Source organism: Phaseolus vulgaris, chromosome 6, assembly GCF_000499845.2.
Source record: "Phaseolus vulgaris cultivar G19833 chromosome 6, P. vulgaris v2.0, whole genome shotgun sequence".
NCBI lineage: Eukaryota > Viridiplantae > Streptophyta > Magnoliopsida > Fabales > Fabaceae > Phaseolus > Phaseolus vulgaris.
The window spans coordinates 8,628,315-8,650,122 of record NC_023754.2 but is presented as its reverse complement, the minus strand read 5'-3'; the positions used below and the strand labels follow the sequence as shown (position 1 = coordinate 8,650,122).

The following is a 21,808-nucleotide window of genomic DNA, read 5'->3' as shown; positions in this document are numbered from 1 at the left end:
ATTTTCAATTTTAGTCATGTTTTATTTTCAATTTTTACAATGTTAGGTCGTTAGACAATTTCTATTACAATTTTCTTGTTCAATTTGAGAAATTCTATAGTTTCTTTTCAACATTTTGTTGTTTACAAATCTTGTCATTTACAATTTTTGCATTTTACATTCCTATTGTTTCATTTTCATTAGACGCTCAAATCTATAAAACTATTAGACGGTATGGTAGAAGATTGTTCATTAGATGGTTTGATGATTGCACCTAATTTTCATACTTCATGAATTCAGTTGTGTTGTGTTTTGCTTGTTACTTTAAATTTAGATTGGAATTTCAATTCATGAATAATTTTCATACTTCATGAATTCAGTTGTGTTGTGTTTTGATTGTTACTTTAAATTTAGATTGGAATTTCAATTCACATTCATGCACTAAATGAATCGCCTAGCTAATTTTATTTTCATTGTCTAATACATGCTCTAGTTTTTATTTGTTATTTCAATTTCATTCTTCTACCATTTCAATGTTTTTTATTTATATTAGTTTTCAATTCCAATTTTTTACCGCTTTCAATCAGTCCTTTTACTCAAATCCACGTAATTTCAATTACTATATTTCAATTATTATCTTTCGTTTTTTCATGTACTTTGTTTCTTGTCTTCATTTACTAATCATTGTTTTCACATTTATGCTTTATGCAATTTCTATATTCTAATCTTCCCTCAATGTTAATTTGTTAATGCGTGATCACCCCAACATATTCAGCCACCACATATATGAGAAATAGAACTCTGTTGAAATCAGAATTCACTCTTTCTTGAAGCTCAATATTCTCTTTGTTATAGTTTTGAGGGAACCTAGCTTAGAACACTCAAGAAGTTGGCATAACCTCTTCTCGATTCCTTGAATTCCTTCCATAATTCAACCACATCACACAAATCATTCCATTTCTCAAGTATTTCGCTGCAAAACCTTCACTCATAGGCATCAACCAGTGCTGGAAAAATCATGCAACCTATGCTGGCTTGCATCATTTGTTGAAATAGAATATGAAGCAATAGAAATGTACGAGATGCGTCTCTGGACCTTGGTTGACCTCTATATCTAACAACTTCCCTTATTAATAGTCTCTATTCAATAACTTATGTTGATGTTCTTTTTTCATGCTTTTGTTTTTTTATATATAATATTGTTTCCTTAGCATCTTTTTACTTTGATATTGTTTTCTTGGCATCTTTCTACCCTGTTCTCTCAGTTGCAGTAATATGCATAATGACATTATCTAATAAATGGGAAATAGATCGTTACTAACAAAATGAATATATACAATGTCCAAGTTTTTCCATATTTCTTGTTCCATGAACAGGTTAAACATTAGAAGAGTATTGACATAAACTCTATGTTTTCCAACAAATTCAAGGAAAACATTGGTATATGTCCAACCAAACCTACCAAAGATGATGTGGACTGTAATCAATGATGACAATGGAACATAGTAGGACATTGCTATACACCAAGAAACAACATTGGTGGTTGCATCAATTTCCCTTTGCATTTTCCATGTCATCTTCAGTTTTCCAAACAACATCCTCCAAGCATGTTGAAAGCTTGTTGTAGAACTGCATAGTGTCAAACAGACAAATTCTTTTCAATTAGAATTAGAAGTAACACAAGGGTGTTAAAAACCACACCATTCTGAATGTTACTATGCAAAAACTTGCTGCTGTGGTTTGATCAGCACTTAGGTTACATAATGTCGGAGATTACAAGTATTACTTGTAACAGTGTTTCACTAAGATCATATTTCAGAATTACTCTTTCTAAAGATACAGAAAAGAGGCAAGAGAGGGCAAAATGGTTGTCATAACATCAAGTTTAGTTTGATTATGTGAAGGGGAGACTATTTTGTTCAACATCAGAAAACATAAGAAGGTTTCAAAAGTTGACAACAGAAGAATTATATTGAAAATGTAGGAATCAAATACTCAGAAATCAATTCAATGAGAAGTGAGAGACAAAGATACCTTGAGGAACTCTAATGTATCACCTTTTGCTTTATTAATCTTAACCACGTGAAGTGAAGGTGCCACTTGAAATATCTGATTAAAACGTTAAGAGCATATCAATATTCAATATTCAATATTATGAGAAATGAGGCTCTGCATCATCCAAAAATAGCAACGATGTACCTCTGTTGCAACATTGAGGTTTCCCTTCCTTCCAGCTTTCACATTTTTAAGCTTCATCTGTGAACGATTATTCCTTAGTTAAAGAAAATTAACATTGGCTATGGAATTAACTGAGAGCATTGTACATAATAAGTTGCACAAGCTTGGCTTACCTTGAAATTTTTCTTCTGCACATCAAAACCAAGAGGTTTTGCAGCTTCTTCAATCTTGTTGATAATTTCATTGGCAGGGCATTTTGATGTGAACCTTATTTCTCTTTTAAATCCCTGTAACCAATAACTTCAGATTAACAATCCGCACATTAATTTAAAGTAAGAAGCCTCATAAATTAGGCATTGCAAATCAAAAAGTTCTCATCCAAACCAAGTTTTAATAAAGTTAACTACGTTATGTTTGGACCAATTTTTTTGTCTTGGTTAAAAATTAAGAGTTTTAGATTTATTTGTTTGGGTCTTTTTATCTAAAAACTCCTTTTAAACCAAATGTTCTGTTTCACTGTACTGTTCCAATTAATTCAGGATGAGAAACAGCTCAAGACCAGGATGTGCAACTTATTTTTAGTAGTTGCTCCAATTAGCATTCTTTTTTTCAAAAACACTACTGCCCCCACCCTCCTTTTCAAAATTAATCTCCTTAATTTTTTAAGAATTTTTCTCCAAATGTGTAGTCCTCATAAGAAAAGGAAAAATAACTAGGCTAAAAAAAACTAGCTTCTCCTTAATTCAGTATGTTGAAATTTACATAACTTAGTAGCAATTCATTTATTCTCATATTTTATTACCCTAAATAAGAGGTCAAATGTTTCACACTATATAAATGGTGTTATGAATAAGAAATAATATTGAAAGAGATAATTATAGAGAGTAACTGTGTGTAATGGCTGCACACTTGATCTCTTATTTATAGCTTGATTTTAGTTAATCGATGGAGTACTTAAGGGGTAATTAGGAGGTAAGCAGATGCTAATTTGCATCCCAATAATCACTGACTAAGCTGTAGCCTGATCACTGTTAAATCAACACTACTATTGTTGACTATATATTCTAACACAAATGATGATTTTACCATTATAGTAAATAAAAACCTGAATATCCAATGAGACATGCCTGTGGGGCTACGCTCATTTCCTTGGTATCTGGAAATCCTTTCCACATCTCAACCAGACTCCTGGTGGATGAGAATTGGAGAGAAAAATAATGGATGCTAAAGATTCATCATTGTAATAAAAACAATCCAATCACATGAAGTTAAAAACCTGGTCTATGTCAAACAAGTTTTCTAGGTTCAGCCCTTTGGACAAGGATATCAATTCAAATGCATTCATAGCTGTTGGCTGATCTTCCTTCTCTCTTACATTGTGCACCTGCATTTTTTGAGAAAATCCTTAATATGAAACTCAGCTCTGGCGCAATATTACAAACCAATACCAAAATCATAAGGCCATCTTCAACATACTTCATAGTCTTTAAAGATGGCCTCAATGTCATCAGTGTTGCTCTCCTTTGTCTCCTTGAAAACCGGAAGTTTATAGTCTTTTTTAAACCATTCATCACACAAAATCTCCTGTACAGTGATACGCTGCCATACAGTTATAGAAAAATCAGAAATCCATTCTAAAATCTAACTACGAATGAAACAATAAAAAGAGCAATGAAACTAGTTTGATTATTAGTTATCAGTTTCTTTTAAATATTTGTGGGTTATATAAGTAAAGTAAAACATAAGGAGATTCTAATAAGTGAAACATAGTTAATCGATCAAATATCATAGCCAACTCAGTTAGAAAAGTTACAAATGTTACAATTGAAATGGCTGTTTTACTTTAGGAATAAGCATGCAATTTCAGTTGTAAAGTGTTGAAATTTTTCAAACTGTCCAGAGCTAGCCATTTGGCTAAGAGGGTTCATTTGCAACTTACAGTAATGGGGTTGGGATTCAAGATTCTAGTTATCAATTTCCTGGCACTAAAAGAAAGCCAAGGGGGCCAGGTGAATTCAGCAGCTGAAATCTGAAAACCAAGAAATGAAAATAATAAGCACAAAAATATACAGGACAATAATAAAGTTATACAAAAACACAGAAGTGCTTACTTTTTTATACAGGTTCAAAAGATTAGTGTCATCAAAAGGCAAGTAACCTGCAAGCAATACAAAGAGAATCACACCACATGACCACAAATCTGCAGCTGCCCCATCATAGCCTCCATCATTAAGGACCTATTAAACAAGAATATATGATCACAGGATTGATTTTAAATGTAGAAAATTTTGTATTTTGCATATAATTTGTCTGCACCTCAGGAGCAACATAATTTGGAGTTCCACATGTTGTATGGAGCAGTCCATCATCCTGTAAAAAGAGCCAGTTTGAGATTCATATTCAAATTCAAAACATTTGGATATTATGCAATAGAAAGAACAGTTACTTGGACAGGATGTGACACAACTTTGGTTGCAGGAAAGTAGAAATATAATGTGCTTGTCTTTTGAAATTCAAATTTTCAAGGCTAAGTTCCCTACTAATATAATTGAAACTTGTTTGATTTTATATGTCAATTATATTTTAGTATTGTTCCTCAAACATTCTGAAAAAGCAAGTTTAGTCCTTGTGTTGTGTTACTAATGCGTTCCATAGTTGGACTCCAAATTAACTTACCATTGCTAAAGTCAGCTAAATTTACTTTTCTTCCTAATATAAGGACTAAGTTAAGCAATGGTGCATATTTTAAATTGCAAAATGATGTTTTACTCAAATTTAATTGAGAAGGCAATGAATCATTCTTACCCTGACTTGTTGGGAAAGTGCACTCAATCCAAAATCAGAAATTTTAAGGTTCCCAGAAGCATCTAATAGTAAGTTCTCTAGCTGCAGAACAAAGTTTTATGAATAATGAAACAAAAGTAAGTATCTCTTATATTCTTTAATCAATAGAAAATAAATTGAGGAATCAGCATATTGTGAGATGAAAGGGCTTTACTTTCAGGTCTCTGTGGTAGACACCCCTGCTATGGCAATAGTCAACAGCATTTATAAGCTGTTGGAAATGTCTTCGTGCTTCCTTTTCTCTCATCCGTCCAGTGTTTAACTTCACGAGAAAAAAAAAATAGAATTAGAACATTTAACAAACACTTTTTCCGCTTCAACAAAATCTTAGCTTAAGGACTAAGACACACAACACCCTTTTACATTTCAATTATAATACCACTGGGGATGGAAGGAATGAACAAGCACGAAATAGATAGAACACAACTATAGAATCATAAACTAAATAAAGTGAGAGAACAAAAAATGTAATCTAGTATGTATCCACTTTATACTTTCCTAATCAAGTTCAAGAATCAATCGTAAATGAAAGAAAATTATAACCAAACAGGATCTAAGAAAACTTTATTTACTCACAATTTTATGAAAAAGCTCTCCCCCAGTCACAAACTCTAAAATAATGTATATTTTTGTCTTGCTCCCCATGACCTGCAAATGAAATATGAAATCTTGCATGATGCACTTTAAGAAATGAATTTAGTGCATAAGGATTTGTTTGATAATTAATTTGGTATTTTGTTTCGCGCATAAGAATTCTTATTTGTTCTTTGATTATCATCTAGAAAGCAAATAATGAGTGAGTGGGTTAATTTGTTTGGTAAGGTATTTGTTCCGAGTCTTAAGTCTTAACTCTAATGGATTGTGTGCAAATCACTTTTGGAGGTCTTCAAGCCATGAGTGGCAAGGAGGACTTCAATTAAGTCCTTAATTGATCAGAAAGATAATCATGCTAATGGGATAGAAAGTTAGAACCTCAAGTGAAAGAGGTTATTTTTAACATTTAGAAAACCTTTGTAATCCTTTGATTTCAAATATTGTTTCATTACACTTTGACAAATTTCTTGAATGGTAAGCTAAATTCTTAGTCAAACAGACTGTTTTTAAGTTCTATGCACAAGCCCTGGTTTTAAAAATAGCACAACTTTTAGAAACGATTAAATGCAATGAAGGATATAGTAAAGAGATGAAAACATAGGCCAGTAAATTGAGTTCATAACAGAGTTGATGACTCTTTCCATCAGCAACATTTGAGTCAAAGTTTATCTGTTCCCTAATAAAAAGAGAAGAGCATATTTGTCAAAAAGTGAGAGACAAGATGTTGGTTGTGCGTGTAGTATTAGAGAGAGAGAGAGACCTCATGTAGTTGAACAACATTTGGATGCTTGATCAACTTCATTGTGGCTATTTCTCTCTGGATCTGTAAAAATACATCAAGAAACCTCATTAGAGCAACTTAATACAAAAGATGTATTTGAAATCTGAAACCTAGATGCCTACTAAAACTAAGTTGAAGAAAAAACCATGCTTAATAATTGTCTTGAACCAATTAGGCATAAAAATGTATGCCTTAATAGTTCATGGGAAGGTAGAACAAGAATGTAATGTCAAAGAAAATTTCTTGAACTACCTGCTCAGCCAGCATATACTTGAGAACCTTCTCCTTGTCAAGAATCTTAAGAGCCACTGGCTCCCCAGTCTCAGAGTTCCTAGCAAATTTCACCTTTGCAAATGTTCCCTCCCCAATGGTCCTCCCTACCTCATATTTACCCACTCGACGCTTAATTTTCTGCCCATTCATCCTCTATGATGGTTGAACTTTATTGCAGTTTCTGAAAGTATCTATAAAGTATCTACCTGAAAAGCACATCACAATCAGTTCCTAAGCAAACTCACTAAAGGGTAAAAAAAAGTTTTGTTCTTTGATGAGAGGTTGCAAAATCCCATTAGTCCCTATGGTTTCAAAAACACTAAAGCTGAAGTCTTAGATGCAATGCAACTTAGCCACTGGCTCCTCAATTTTATTTTCAAAACACCCTCAAGATTTTATCTTTCCCCACTTCAGAACGGTGAAGGATCAATTGCAAAACCAAACCCCAGAAATACCATTTTTTAACAAGTAGTTAATGCAGGAACACACCAGAAAGAGATCAAAGAGAACCGTGTTTCCAACTGTAAAGAACCCATAAGATCTTACAGCAACCAAGCCTTGCAGCTAAAACTAGTCTCAACCAGAATTCAGCTGGAATAGGCAAATCAACACAACAGCGCTTTAAAAAAAATATACATTTCGGAGACTACATTATTTGTGATAAAATAAGCAAATCTTAAAAAAAATAATTGCCAAACCAGAGATTCTCCAGCATTTCAGAATCCAATAATTGTAGAAACACCTCAAGCTGATGCATGACTTAAATCATTCAGCAATAGAATAAGGCACTTTCAAGAGCGAGAGAGAGAGGCAACACCCTACCCCTTTCCCCAGCACAACTGGACATCAAATCCCAGAAACCAGAAAAACAGAAGAAGATAAAACAAAACCAGTGCTTGATTTGCATTCACTGATGTATAAAAGAAAATGGAGGAAAAAAACAAAAGCTCATAAAAAAGTCACCTTAGAAAAAAGGAAGGGAAGAAACAAAAAGAGACCACTTTTTTATGAATCAAAACGCATGCTGAGAATCAAACAACAAAACAAGTTTTCAAATTTAAAGTATTAGCACACAAGCTCTTCAAAGGGCAATATTCGAAATTTACAAAATAAAAGCTTGAGTCTCATATCGTAGATACATATGAGTGGTTGTGGTTATGAAAAAGAAAGAAAAAAGTGCTCACATACTTGAATTTGATATAGAACAAGATGTGTGTGCAAAGGGGAGGTGATAAATGATAATTTTATATATAGATTTTGTAACACCTCATTCAATTATTGACAGCCATGCAACTTGACAATTTTTTTCCTTATGTACCTAATATGTTTTCTTGTCTTTTGACTATAAAATATTTCTTTAGAAAGTTGTAACATTCATTCTCAAATGAGAATGGCGGTTAAATAAAGTTCTAGAATATTGCAAATTGTAGTACATAGTGAACGAGAAAGAAGTTGTGGTATCTAGTCACATGGATACATGGAGCAAACAAAGAATATGACAAGAGCAACCATCTGATCTCTTGGTCTAGTCAAAGAAAACCAATTGACGAATACCAATTGACTGAGAAGTGGAAAGACGTGAAGTCAAGGCGTGAGCTTATGTAAGAGGAAGAGATCCGGTCTTATAACTTGTAGGAGAAGCTATTCATCATCCATTGGTATTATGTGCCTAATCTTTTAGTTCACTAAATTCATTTTCACCAAAAAAAATAAGGAAAAAAAATGGTCAACCGTTGTTGATACCCACAACTTGAAGAATGTTATGATAAATGGTATTTCAAACATCAGTTTTATACTTCATTTTTCATAATTATTTAAATATAATAAATAAAATAGAAATATGAAATTTAAATGACTAGTTTGTAAATAAAAAATTTTAAAAAATTAAACTGACGACATGTCTGTTTCTTTTATTTTACATTTATAACTTATTTTAACTAATAATTATAAGAAACACTTATAATATATTAAGTAATGTAACTCTCCACATCACAAACAATTTTTTTTTCTTATTCTCTCTTTTTTTTTCTAATTTTTCTCTCTTCTTACCTTATTATTATCACACCTAATAGTAGAGAGCTAAGAATCAATCTTATTTCATCATATTGCAAACAAAGTAAAGTTCCTATTTCCTCTAAAAAAAATTCACTATATGATTTTACCATCAATATTGGTAGCGTTAGTTGATAAAAGTAACCATCTCAACTTTATTTACCTTATACTAAAATCTGACTCTGTTTGGATAACTTGATTTTGGTCCCCAAATTTTGTGTAACATTACTGGTTAAATTTTGGAGGTTGCTTTGAAGATAAACATTTCAGGTAAGGAGAGCTAGTTTTAACTTTTCAATAGTACCCCAGACCAGAGGATCTAGAATGTTGTTGAGTTGTATTGTGAATTGTTTGAAGTTTAAACAATAATGAAAGTTGTTTGTCTAAATTGATTTTTGTTTAATATTTTTTAATATATATATATATATATATATATATATATATATATATATATTGACATATGAGTTTTATGAGACTGCAAGCCAAATTTTGAGCAAGGTAGTATCATATTGATTTTGTAGGTTATATAAAGTACAAATTGAAGTATTGATTTTGGGTGCATAATTCAAATTTAACTAGCACGTTACTTAAACTTTTGATATTTTGGCTCAAGTAGCAAATTTTTGCTCAAGGAAAAGTATGACAAAAAACTTACCTTGTTTTTTAGTCTATTTTTGTTTAAGCGAAAATAGTATTGAAACTAAGCCTAGTCTCGACCCAATTTTTGCTCAATCGAAGCAATTTTCTCTCAAGCGAAAATTGTATTGCAACTGAACCTACTCTCGATCCAATTTTCACTCAAGAAAATAATTTTTTTTTTCTAAAGAGCAAACCATTTTCACTTAAGCAAAAATTGTACTACAACTAAACCTAGTCGCAACCCCATTTTTGCTCATTTTTGCTCAAGCGAAGAAATTTTCGCTCAAGTACGGACCATTTTCGCTCAAGTTAAAAATTAATTTTTTTTATTCTTATCTCTTTGAATTGGATTATGCATGAATGATTTATAAATGTAAAGTGAATATTAGTTTATGTAATCAATTGATTTGTGAAATTCTCATATGATATGTATTGTATGAAAATGACTTACTAAATATGATGGAAGTCAAATGAAATTGAAGTCATACATTTGAGATAATATGTGAGTCATTATTTGATTGTGTAGTAAGTATTGATACCTATGCTATAACAAATTTCTCAATGCTTCACTGATGATCTAAGTCACATAAACTAAGAAGTCAGGTAGTGAGAAGCTGAGGGAGGAGTTTTTACGCATCGTGACATATGTCAATGCATGATCTGAGTTGTATTAAACTTACCATGATACCTTGATTTTTTGATTCACTTATAAATCTGAGTACTATATTAGATCAGATGTTAGTCTAGTAGCACATACTTACTACAAGTCTTTGGGAAGGTGTCAGTTATTTCTACTTATTGAATATCTTTGATATATAGATCCATGTGTGATCTATATTATTGTTGTATGTTGGTATTTTAAGAAGATTGAATGGTTGTGATCTGTTGATTGAAATATTTTCTTTATATATACTTTTTTATGATGAAAATTTATTTTAATAGCTTACCATTGCATGTGTTTATTTGTTTTGTGAACTGCAATGAATGTACTATGTACACAAGCATATACGGCTGCAAGCACAGAAGCATCTGGAAGACCACAAGCTTTTCTTGGCACCATTTCCTCTCATTTTTATTTCCTTTTTGTCAGACACAACCTGTTATAACTAGCTTGTTCTACTGTTTTATGTTACACATGCTATATTTTTCTCTCCTTGAGTGGGTGAGGAAAGGTATGATTTCAACCTTATAGGTTCAAAGTATGTGTATTGCACAATTGAGGTTCAACTAGGATAATTTTCCAATTTTTCTGTTAGGGTGGCTTTTTGGCTTTAAGCTCAAGATTTTCAAGAAAAATATGTTTTGATTCTCTCCATGCTTTTTGTGTTTACTAGCAATCTAGACTTAACGCAAAATTACTTAGGCTTATTAGGTATCAACCACTCACTCATTCTCACTCTAGTGGTTCTCTCAACACTAGGTATGACCTCTTCTTGTGTTAATTTTTATCGTGTGAATCCCTGTCTATGTCTCTTGAAATTTTTCAACATCGTGTACTATCTAACCTGGTTGTAGCATTATTTTAGAATTTTCTCAATCTTCTTCCTTTACCAACTCGTACTTTAACCAAATTTTCAAAAATAATTTTAACTCATTCTCAAATAGTTGTTACTCCTAAATTATACTAACCATCTTTATTTATCATCAAAAGAAAGGTATGTAAAACTACCTAACAATTGAGACAAAAATGTTAAACAAAATTTAAAATGCAAAACATAAAACAGAATTCAAAGTGAAATGTAAAACTAAATGTATGTTCAAAAATTAAAAGAACTTCATTTGGTCAATCTTTCTCCTTTACTCCTTACTCTGCACTAAATTTATGAAAATATCATAAAAATATGATTATAAAAAAATTGCCCTAACAAACAGGTTTTTTGACCACCATGTTTTTTTTTCATTTTTTACCAAAATGAGACTGCTTTTAAAAAAAATAGATTTGGGAAAGTCGTGCCAACGTGACATGACTTCATATGAAGAACTTCTGCAAAGTTAACACAAATTTTTCCATGTCATATGAAGTCGTGCATAGATCATATTTGACAGTAATGTAATATATTAATTTGGTTATTTGATTATACAACATGTTAGTGTTAGAATTAACGGCTTAAACAAGACGGGGGGTGAATTGTTTATCAAAGATTTTCGCAAAGATTGAATAAGACTGAAGCTTTAACATAATTCAAAGATTAAGCAATCAATGAAAGCAATAAAAAAATGATTAAGAAACTGTTTGCAGAATTTCAATCGGTTGAAACTTTGTTTTAACTGATTTTTTATAGCAGCAGCAAAATCAGAATTAAAACAAACAATTATAAGGACTGAGAGAGAGAGAGATATTTACTCAGCCAATTTTATACTGGTTCACTCAACCTTGAGCTACATCCAGTTCCCAGAACAACCACTGGGTTCCACTAGTAATCACTCACAGATTACAACTTACATAACCACAAAAAGGTGATCTTGAAACCACAAGAACCACTCATCCTCTTTGTAAACACACACCTTTAACCAGAACAACCTCTGACTTTACAGGATTTCCACACAATTACAAGTTTATGAAAGAACAATTAGAAGAATCATGAAGGGAATAGATTACACCTGAGTTTACAAGAATCAGAAATCTCCTATGATCAAACCTTGAACCAGTGCACAACTATTCAACAATCTTGCAAAACTTTTGAAAAACTTCTTTCAAAACCAATCTCAATCTCACTGTATTTGATATCAAACTTTTGTATTTTTTTTTCAAAAGAAAAGTCATATTTATAATACTTAAAACTAGTCGTTCTAGGCAGCATTTATGAGCCAAAACAGTTTTGATTCACATCCAAAACAAATTAACAGGTTTTCAAAAAGCTGTTATGAAATGTCACAATCAACCGGTTGAAAAGTCGTTTTAACCGGTTAAATTGGTTAGGCAGTTATTTAACCAAGTAAAAAACAGTTTTAAAACCTTCAAACAAGCCAAGTGACAAACAACCGATTATTTCGAGGATTCAACCGGTTGTTTTTCTCTTTGCTTAGAAAAACACTTTTCTCTTTTAAAACAGATTGAGCAAGCTTGTGCAAGGGACTAGGAAAGATCTTTACAAAGATTCTATACACCCTAGACTAAAGCCAAACCAAAAGCAGCACAACTTCAACCTTCATCATGGATTTGAAACATCAAAGCTCACATGTTCTACGGTTAGGCCCAACACTGTAATAGTTGCATACAACCTCTCATGTATGTTGTCTTGGTGATAGTTTCATGAATAATACACGATAATTATAATAGGGTTATCCAAATTAATATATTACATTATCGTCAAACATGATTCATGCATGATTACCCAATTTTTTTGTCGCTAAAAACTAACGCCCTTAAAATTTTTATTTATCAAATTAATTTCAAAAATTACATAACTTACTACTCAATTTTAAGTAATTTCAATTGTAATTAAATAATTAATAATATATATTCATTTAAGAATAAAAATATTTAAAAAAATTAACTAAAATCATGCTAACTTGACAAGACTTTAAATAACATGAACAAAATTGTGCTAAGATGACACATTCATATAATGTTGTGCCAGATTGACACAACTTCCCTAAATCTATTTTTTTTAAAAATCAACTCACCTAAATAAAATAAAAAAGTCCTATAATAATAAAAAGAACCTAACAAACACGATTGCAAAACTTTACTAAAAACGACACTCATGCATGTTTAATTTTATGTTGACCAGAACAACGTTCAACTAGTGGTTAGCATAATTTAGATAAATTTAGAGTGTTTTATTTCACATTAATTATCCTTGTTCATGCTAGGGAGATGGGACCTAGAGAACTATTGAATGACTCTGTCTTCTTCCTTCCTTGAGGTAGGTTGCTAGAGCTTCACTGTGACCCTTCTGGCCTCGATGCTACTCCTTCGAATCTCGGTCCTTCAGTCTCGGGTGAATGCCAAATGGGGGAGGTACCTGCAGAAGACACTCTGGCGCTCAAGTCAGCAAAAAGAGTATTCGACACTCAGGGGTGTACAGTAATAATGACGTACCTTGTTCTTGGAATGTGCGCTATTTATATTATTTTAATGGGCTTAACTTATTGGGCATGATTAGTGGAATGGATCACATTTAGGAGCGTATTACCTAGTTTTTAATGACGATTTAGCTTTACTGACCTTGGTTTGAGTGTTAATGGATAAGGTATGTCAGTCGACCTGCACATCCGTGTAGGTCTCGGTCAGCTAAGTCAAGGAGACCGAGTCGTGGTAATGACCGGTCAGTCCATACCAGTACACTTGTCCCTAGGCTCGAGGATGGATGTATCCGATGAGTCTTTAATAATAGGTGTCGGTCGGTTCTTATTAGCTGAGTGACTATTGGACTCCCCGAGGTATGACATGACCTCAGGCGGCGTGACGTGACCCTTATTAATGAGAGGTTTTCGAGCGTGAAGCGTTGTGAACCGTTGGATCTGGGAGATCTAACAGTTGAGATTGTTGCGACGCTTCATCTTCCGAGGTCCTTGGCGCCTATAAATAGTGGTCCAAACAGTGTCGAGGTACTGTGCTACCTCTCTGCTGAGTGTTCTGATAACCGAGTGTTTCCTCGTCTTCCTGCTCTGATTAACCGAGTGTTTTCTCGTCCTCTTGTTGTCTCCCGGTCTTCAGCTTTGTATAAGGTTAGTTATGTCTACCTTGACTTGGCCTACCTCTTCTTCTTCTGCTCCCCTTTCTCCTCCTCTCGCTCGTCCCTCTTCTTCGTCATCTTCTTCTTTTGGGTCCTCCACAATCGATTCTTTGTCAGTCGAAGTGGCTGATATGCCACTCCAGGTGGAGGTTGTTAGGGGAGATGATCTGGTGAATGTTGTTGACCAGTCGGGCTCTCCCTTGCAGAGCGTCCCTCAGTTAGATCTTAGTTGGGTCGACCCTAAGGTTGTTGGGATCCCGTCCATCTTTTCGACCGAGGCTTCTGTTTCTAAATTTTTGGACAAATGCTCGATTTTGAAGGCGAGTGGGCGTTCTAGCTTCTTTAGCGTTGAGTCGTGCTTGTCAACCGAGAGTGTTTGTATGGGGAGACTAGGTACCGATCCCTCCTTCTTCTACATGTATTCTTTCCTTTTATGAGACTTACATGTTTCTCTTCCTTTTGACAAATTTACAATGGGCGTCCTTCGGACGCTCAATGTAGCTCCCACCCAGATTCACCCAAATACCTAGGCGTCCATCCAGGCCTTTCGCCTGCTATGTGATGCCTTGTGTCTTCACCCTTCTCCTTATTCTTTTCTTTCCTACTGTACCTCTCACCCATCCAATCCTGTTTCATGGCACTCGTTGATCGGTTGGTCAGGGAGCGTCCTTTTCGGTTCTTTTGCCAACTCCTATAAGAGATTCAAAGAGAGGTTTGTTAAAGTTTGTATTTGGCCGGAGGTGACAACCTATTTTTTTGACGAGACTGGTCGGTCGAGGTTTCCCCTTACTAGACCAGTCAACCTCGTGATTTTAAGGAGTGGTCGAGGCTGACTGGACGTGTCAATGAGTTGGAGATTCTCTGTCTCTTCGATGCGCTCTCGAGGAAGCTTCCCACTAGGCAGTTGATCGGTGAGTATACTGAGTTGACACGCTAGGCGTCCGTTAAGGGTATGAGAATTTACTTTTTCTATCGGTCGGTCTTGTAATCGCCTTTTAGCACTTGCTCTTTTTGCATAAATTATGGATCAGGAGTCTCCTGCGGTTGCTGGTATGTTGGACGCCTTTAGGAAACGGGCAGTCGAAAGGAAGGGGCACCCCAGCATTGATGCACTTGACACCACAAAGGGCTCGAGTCCCCGCTCTGGCAAGGGCTCGGTCGACCCTTCCAGAAAGTCGAAGAAGCAATCGGGGGGGGGGGTAACATTGCCACCACCACCCGCTCCCTTGGGTTGCTACCGACACCTCCACCTCGTCGGAAAGTGATTGAGGTGGACTCGCCCTCGCCTAAGCAAGCTGAAAAGGCGATCGCCCCTCCAGAGGCCAGGCGATCGATGGAGGTTTCAATGTCACCCTTTGCCGTTCTGCGGGGTGACATGTAGTTCTATGGGGGGGTGTGCCTTGCACTCCCCGAAGCCACTCAAGAGGTTATCTAGGTCTTCCCTTCATCGGATTTGCTAAAGGGCGGCCTGGAAATGCTCTGTCGGTTGGTGGTCATGATCCAACTGGGATCTCAAGACCGGGATCGTCATGCTGAGGAGATATCTTGGCTTGAGCATGAACTGGCTGAGGCATCTTGCCACCTGAAGCAATCTTTAGCTGCTAACTTCGAGTTCTCGGAGAGATTGGCTCGGGAGGTGGCCGAGAAGGAGAAAGCTCAGCAAGGGGTTGTTGAGGCTGAGCCCCGCTTGTTGGAGATGGTGGCCGAGGTGGCGAGGGTGATGGTGGAGGAGAGATATGAGAAGCTGTCGTCCATGGCGACCGAGTTGGCCCACCTACAAGCTGCTAGGGATGAGGTCGAGGCGGATCTGGACCGCAACTACGACCAGACCGAGGAGCTGCTCAAACAAAGCTTCCTCCAAGCTGTTCGTCAAGCCCATGTTCTTTATGGGGGACCTCCGACGTCTGGTACCTTCGATCTCGAGAACGAGGTGTACCAGGGTCGGATCATGCCGATTGCTGACATGAAGGCGTTGGCGAGGCAGTGGTCTGGGACGGCCGAGGAGAAGGAAGACAAAGATCATGACGATTAGTTTTGTTAAGTCTTTCATTTCGGTCAGGTTGTGGCCTTTTTGGTTTGAATTTCTCTCCCCCCGAGGTCGGAATGTGGCCTCTCCCCTTTGCCTTGATTATTATATCAGTCGTTTTCATTTACTACTTTGTGTATTCGGTTCTAAATGAATTTAAATGAGATTTCACAAGTTAAAAATGTCGGCCACCGATACGAGTCTTCTAAATTAACAAGTTAAATAGGCGATCGACTTCTTAATTGCAATCCTTTAGGTTTATTTATGTCATGAACTCCCCCCTTTGCGACTTCTCGGACTCAGAATGGTCTTTCCCAGTTGAGCGAGAATTTCCCTTCATTTCTTCTTGCATCGCTGCGCATCCTCCATACGAGGTCTCCCTTTTAGAAGCTTCTCGGTCGAACCTTCGTGTTGTAGCGTCTTGATGCCCGAAGCTTGCATGCGGTCTCTCGGATCTTGCTCTTATCACAAAACTCACTTACCAAGTCGAGGTTGACCGCTAGACTTTCCTCATTTAGGGTGAGGTCGAACATTTGTCTTCGGATGGTGGGCTAGCCCACTTCGACTGGGATCATTGCCTCGGTCCCATATGTCATGTTGTATGGTGTTTCTTGTGTGGTGTTCTAGGGGGTGCATCTGTATGCCCAAAGGACTTCTATCAGTTCCTTTGTCCATCGGCCTTTTGCCTTGTCGAGGCGCTTCTTCAGATCGTTTAGAATGACCTTATTTGCGGTATCGGCTTGCCCGTTGGTTTGTGGGTGTTCGACCGAGGCTGTGATTGATTTGATGCTAAGGTCGGCATAGAAAGATTGCAGCCCTTAATCAATGAATTGTCAACCATTTTCAGTTATTATTGTGTTCGGTACGCCGAACCGACATACGATGCTTTGCCACACGAAGTTTTGAACGTTCGTAAAATAGCCGACTCCAATTAGGAGGAACTTGGTCTGCCCTTTTCCTGACGCGAAGGGGCCAATGATGTCCATTCCCCATATGGCGAACGACCATAGAGAGATAAGACTATGCAACATTTCTTGTTTGGCATGGTGGAGGGGGCCGAATTCTTGGCACTTGGCGCATTTCTTCACGTATTCGGCGCAATCCCCCTGCACGGTTGGCCAATAATAGCTGGCTCTTAGGACATTAACAGCCATCGTCCGGGCCCCTGAATGATTACCGCAAACCCCTTCGTGTATCTCGGTAAGTACATACTCAGCCTACTCGTTGGTGATGCACTTTAGTAGGGGGTCGAGTAGCCTCTTCAGTATAGATTTTCGTTTATCATTGTGTACCGAGCGCACTATTGTTTCATCGTTTTTTCTTCTTTTGGCCTGCATGTGCCATGCTCGAGGTACTGGATGATGGGGGTCATCCAGTTATTAGTTTTGGTCTCAACTATTGTAAGGCATTCGGTTTCTGACACACTAGGGTGTCTTAGCCATATTTGCATGATTGATTGTTGGTGGCTCTTCTTCTTTGTGAAGGATAGCCTGGCGACCCTTTTGTTGTCTTGCCTCGGTATGTGATGTACATGTGCCTTGTGGAACCGGGCGATGCTATTTCGAGTAGCATGGTAGTAGCGCTGCACTAGGGGCTCCTTTACTTCGAACTCTCCCTTGATCTGGCCGACCATAACCTGAGAGTCGCTTCTGCACACGACCTCGTGTTCTCCCATGTCGTAGGCTAAGTTTAACCCAGCGAGCAAGGCCTCATACTCGGCCTGGTTATTGGTCGCCTTGAATCCAAACTGGAGTGCTTGCTCCAGGAGGAGGTCGCCCGGTCCTTCGTGGACGACTCCTGCTCCACAGGCTGTTTTGTTAGAAGAGTCATCCACATAGAGTGTCCATTCGGCCGACAGGGTGGGTAGCGGTGTGAGTTCGGCCGAGAAGTCGGCCAGGCACTGGGACTTGATAGCCTCTCTTAGTTGATACCGGATACCGAATTCGGAGAGCTCGACCGACCATCCTATCATCCGTCCTGCAAGGTCGGGTTTAGATAATATTTTAAAGATAAGGTAGTCGGTTTTTACCGTGATTGAATGGTTTTGGAAATAAGGGCGCATTCGTCTCGCTGTGAGGACTAGGCCGAGCGCCACCTTTTCGGTCATCTGGTACCTCGTTTCGACCGCATGAAGCGTCCGGCTAACGAAGTATATCGATCGTTCCTCGCCTTGGACCTCCTACACCAACACAACACTGATTGCCTCCTCTAAGACCCCCAAATATACCAGGATGGGATAGTTGGGCCTCGGCTTTTGTATGACCGATGGAGATGTTACAAAATTCTTCAGTTGCTTGAAGATTTCCTCGCATCTGTCGTCCCAGCTGAACTTGGTTGCATTTCGAAGTAGCTGCACCATCTATTTTGTTTGCTCGGCCAGCCGAGGGACAAACCTGGAGAGGGATGTCAGGCGCCCTAGGAGTTGTTGCACCTCCTTGATGTTCTTTAGACTCCTCATGTCAACGATGACTCGACATTTGTCGGGGTTGGCCTCTATCCCCCTATAGGTCAGCATAAAAGCCAGGAATTTCCCTCCCTCAACCCTGAATGTACACTTTTCTGGGTTGAGCTTCATATTAGCCCCCCTGAGGGCTCTAAATACCTCATCGAGATCCGCTACATGCTGGTCGAAAGAGTCGGATTTCACGACGATGTCATCCACGTACACCTCCACACACCGGTCGATCAACCCTTGAAAGATTTTGTCCATGAGGCGTTGGTAGGCCGCCCCGGCGTTCTTGAGGCCGAACGACATGACCTCATAATAGTAGTTGGCATTGGCCATCATGAAGGTCATCTTCTCTTTATCCTTGAGGTGCATACTTATATGGTTATAGCCAGAATAAGCGTCCAAGAAGCTTAGGATTTTATGGTCGGCCGCCCCATCTACTAGTCGGTCGATGTTTGGTAAGGGGTAGGAGTCTTTCAGGAAGGCACTGTTGAGGTTTCTATAGTCAACACACATCCTCCAATTACTGTTCGTCTTTGTAACCATGATGACATTGGCCAGTCAAGTCGTGTATTAGGCTTCGCGTATGAACCTGGCCGATAGAAGCTTCTCGGCTTCTGATTTTGCTGCTAGGCGCTTCTCATCGTCGTAATCCCTCTTCTTTTGAGCGATCGGTCGTGCTTCTTTGAACACTGACAACCTGTGCGGAATGATATCTGGGCTTACGCCTTACATATTAGATGGTGTCCTTGCAAACAGATCCACATTCTTTTTTAGCGTGGCATGCATTATCTCAGCCTCGGCTGCCATGGTCTTTCCAACAACGGTACTACGTTCCTCGTCTAGGAGGGGTACTCGCCTCAGCTCTTCTCTGGCCTTTAGCTTGTCTTCGATCGCCCGAGGGTCAAGATCCACCAACTCGACAGTTGGTTCAACTGACATTGGCCGGGCCTCTCGGGGTGAGCGGTCCTTCCGAGAAGACTTTCGCTTGGGAGACTGGTTGTTCCTCAAATGTTCCACTCTAAGGCTTTCAGCATAACATTATCTAGCTTCCTTCTAGTCGACATGCACTGTGAGAATGTCCCCCGTTGGTGAAGGGAATTTCATTGCTGAATCAAATACCGGATCTTTATCGTCTTGCAGCTTTTCTCTTGACCGAAGGTGGTGTAGAGCTCAATGTATCCCTTGGTTCCCACCCTCTTGCCCGAGAAACCGACCACATGGTCGTCATAAGACACCATCTCGGCCTTGGGTATTCTCATAGCCTTGAATGTCTTCCAGTAGAGGATGTCTACTAAACTTTCTTGATCTACAAGAGTCTTTCTGATGGTGAATCGGTTTATATCGACCGATATCACCATTGGGTCATCCTGTCGATAATCCACGCCTTTGAAGTCATCATTTGTAAAGGTAATGGGTGGAATCCTCGGTCGAAATGTCACCGCATTGACCTGATGCACCGCTCGAAGTTGCTTTGTTTTGGCGTTGTTTGTAGTTCCTCTGCCGGCGAAACCACTAGCTCTGGTATTAATGACCTCTCGGTTGCCCCTTCTTTTGGCTTCCCGAGAAGGATCATCTCTTCGTGGAGTTCGTCTCTTTGAGACCAGCAGTCTTGGTCACTTCTGGTTCGCGGAGGTGACCGTCTTCTCTTGGCGGGCTCATCTCTACGCGGGGAGCACCTCGTATCTCGGTCACCCCTGAAGAACCGGCGTAGGTGTTCAGCTTCGATGAGCTCCTCAATCTTGTGCTTTAAAGCCTGGCATTCCTCAGTGGAATGTCCGCTGTTCTGATGATACCAACACTACTTCCTTTGGTCGGCGTTGTTTGGGCTGGTCACCTTCCTGGGAGGGGAAAACACCTCGGCATTGAGTGCCTCGTCCAGGATTCTCCCCTTCTCTGCATTCAGGGAGGTATATCTCGAGAACTGACTTCCTCGGTCTCCCTGGTTATCTCTACATCTGTCACCACATTGGCCAAATCGGCCTTGGCGGTCTTTTTCATCCTTGCTTTTCTCCCGCTGCCTCGGCTCAGGTCTGGTTGCGGAACTCCCTGAGTTCCTCCAGCTGCATGAACTTAGCAACTCTCTTCCTAAGCTCATCCAGGTTGGTGGCTGGTTGCATACACAAATTATCAACAAATGGTTCGGGTCACAGGGCTGTCAGCATATGATGCATAGCCACGTTCGGGCTAAGATTTTGGATGCTCATGGCCACCTTGCTAAATCTGTCAACGAAAGCTCTGAGCGACTCTCCCTTCTTCTGGTGGATGCCTACCAGGGCGATAAAGGTTAGGTGATGCGGCCTGCTAGTGGCAAATTGAGTCTCAAACTTCACCACAAGTGTGGCGAAGCTATCAATGGAATTTGGTGGGAGCTTGGTAAACCAGCTGAGGGTTGCTCCCTTTAGAGATGTAGGGAACACTCCGCACAGTACTACATTGTTCGAGGTGTAGAGACTCGTGTGGGTAGTGTAGGCGTCCATATGCTTGTCCGGGTCAGTAGATTCGTCATACCAGTCTCTGTTGAAACCTTTCCACTTGTCTGGCAGTGGAACTTCGATGATTGCATTGGTGAAGGGGTGTCGGGGGGCCGAGTCCATCGTGATAGTCGTTCTGGTCGACTTCTTGACACAAGATTCACCATCCATCTCATGGGTTGGGGCCATGTCCCTTGTCTCTTTCACCGGTCTCGGGTTTGGAAGGGAGGTGTAAGACCTGCCGACAACATTGGTCGGTCCAGCAGACAGTCCTCCTTCCATCAGTTTCTTCTTCATCTCTTCATTCTCCCTTCGGAGAGCCTGCATCTCTTGCTCGTTCTTCTGGGCAGCTTCTTTTGTATTCCTTTTCTTCTCGGCCATCTCTCTCTACAGAGACAGCAGCAGCATTGCCTGATCGGCTTCAGTCATCCTTTCCATGCTTCTGGTTGAGACCATCTACTTTCTTTCTTCAACTAGTTTCTCTCAGCCCCACGCTGGGCGCCAATTGTTCCTGCTAGGAAGATGGGAGCTAGAGAACTATTGAATGACTTTGTCTTCTTCCTTCCTTCGGGTAGGTTGCTAGAGCTTCACTGTGACCCTTCTGGCCTCGATGCTACTGCTTTGGATCTCAGTCATTCAGTCTCGGGTGAATGCCAAATGGGGGAGGTACCTACAAAAGGCACTCCGATGCTCAAGTCATCAAAAAGGATATTTGGCACTCGGGGGTATACAGTGATAATGACGTACCTTGTTTTTGGAATATGCGCTATTTATATTATTTTAATGAACTTACATTATTGGGTCTGATTAGTGGAATGGATCACACTTAGGAGCCTA

General features: G+C 38.7%; 1 protein-coding gene across 11 annotated transcripts; it reads right to left on the bottom strand.

Annotated features, from left to right (window-relative positions):
• Positions 1 to 1,267: 1,267 nt before the first annotated feature.
• Positions 1,268 to 7,932, bottom strand: LOC137831042 (CBL-interacting serine/threonine-protein kinase 3-like). 11 transcript variants are annotated; one of them, XR_011084318.1, is made up of 17 exons: positions 7,348 to 7,487; positions 7,139 to 7,240; positions 6,629 to 6,855; positions 6,356 to 6,418; positions 5,578 to 5,649; positions 5,156 to 5,263; positions 4,963 to 5,043; positions 4,474 to 4,527; positions 4,269 to 4,394; positions 4,097 to 4,186; positions 3,634 to 3,756; positions 3,434 to 3,541; positions 3,263 to 3,345; positions 2,331 to 2,444; positions 2,179 to 2,235; positions 2,014 to 2,088; positions 1,268 to 1,608 (listed from the first exon to the last, which is right to left on the bottom strand). XR_011084318.1 is itself a non-coding variant. In XM_068638542.1 (16 exons), the coding sequence occupies exons 3-16, from the start codon at positions 6,797 to 6,799 to the stop codon at positions 1,528 to 1,530; spliced, it is 1,323 nt and encodes a 440-aa protein (XP_068494643.1). In that variant the 5' UTR covers positions 6,800 to 6,855; positions 7,139 to 7,240; positions 7,348 to 7,540; the 3' UTR covers positions 1,268 to 1,527. The 11 variants fall into 11 exon arrangements, 7 of the variants coding, with proteins under 7 accessions (XP_068494643.1, XP_068494645.1, XP_068494648.1 ...); XR_011084321.1 differs by lacking the exons at positions 7,139 to 7,240; positions 7,348 to 7,487 and adding an exon at positions 7,834 to 7,932; XR_011084320.1 differs by lacking the exons at positions 7,139 to 7,240; positions 7,348 to 7,487 and adding an exon at positions 7,838 to 7,932.
• Between the last annotated feature and the right edge of the window lie 13,876 nt (positions 7,933 to 21,808).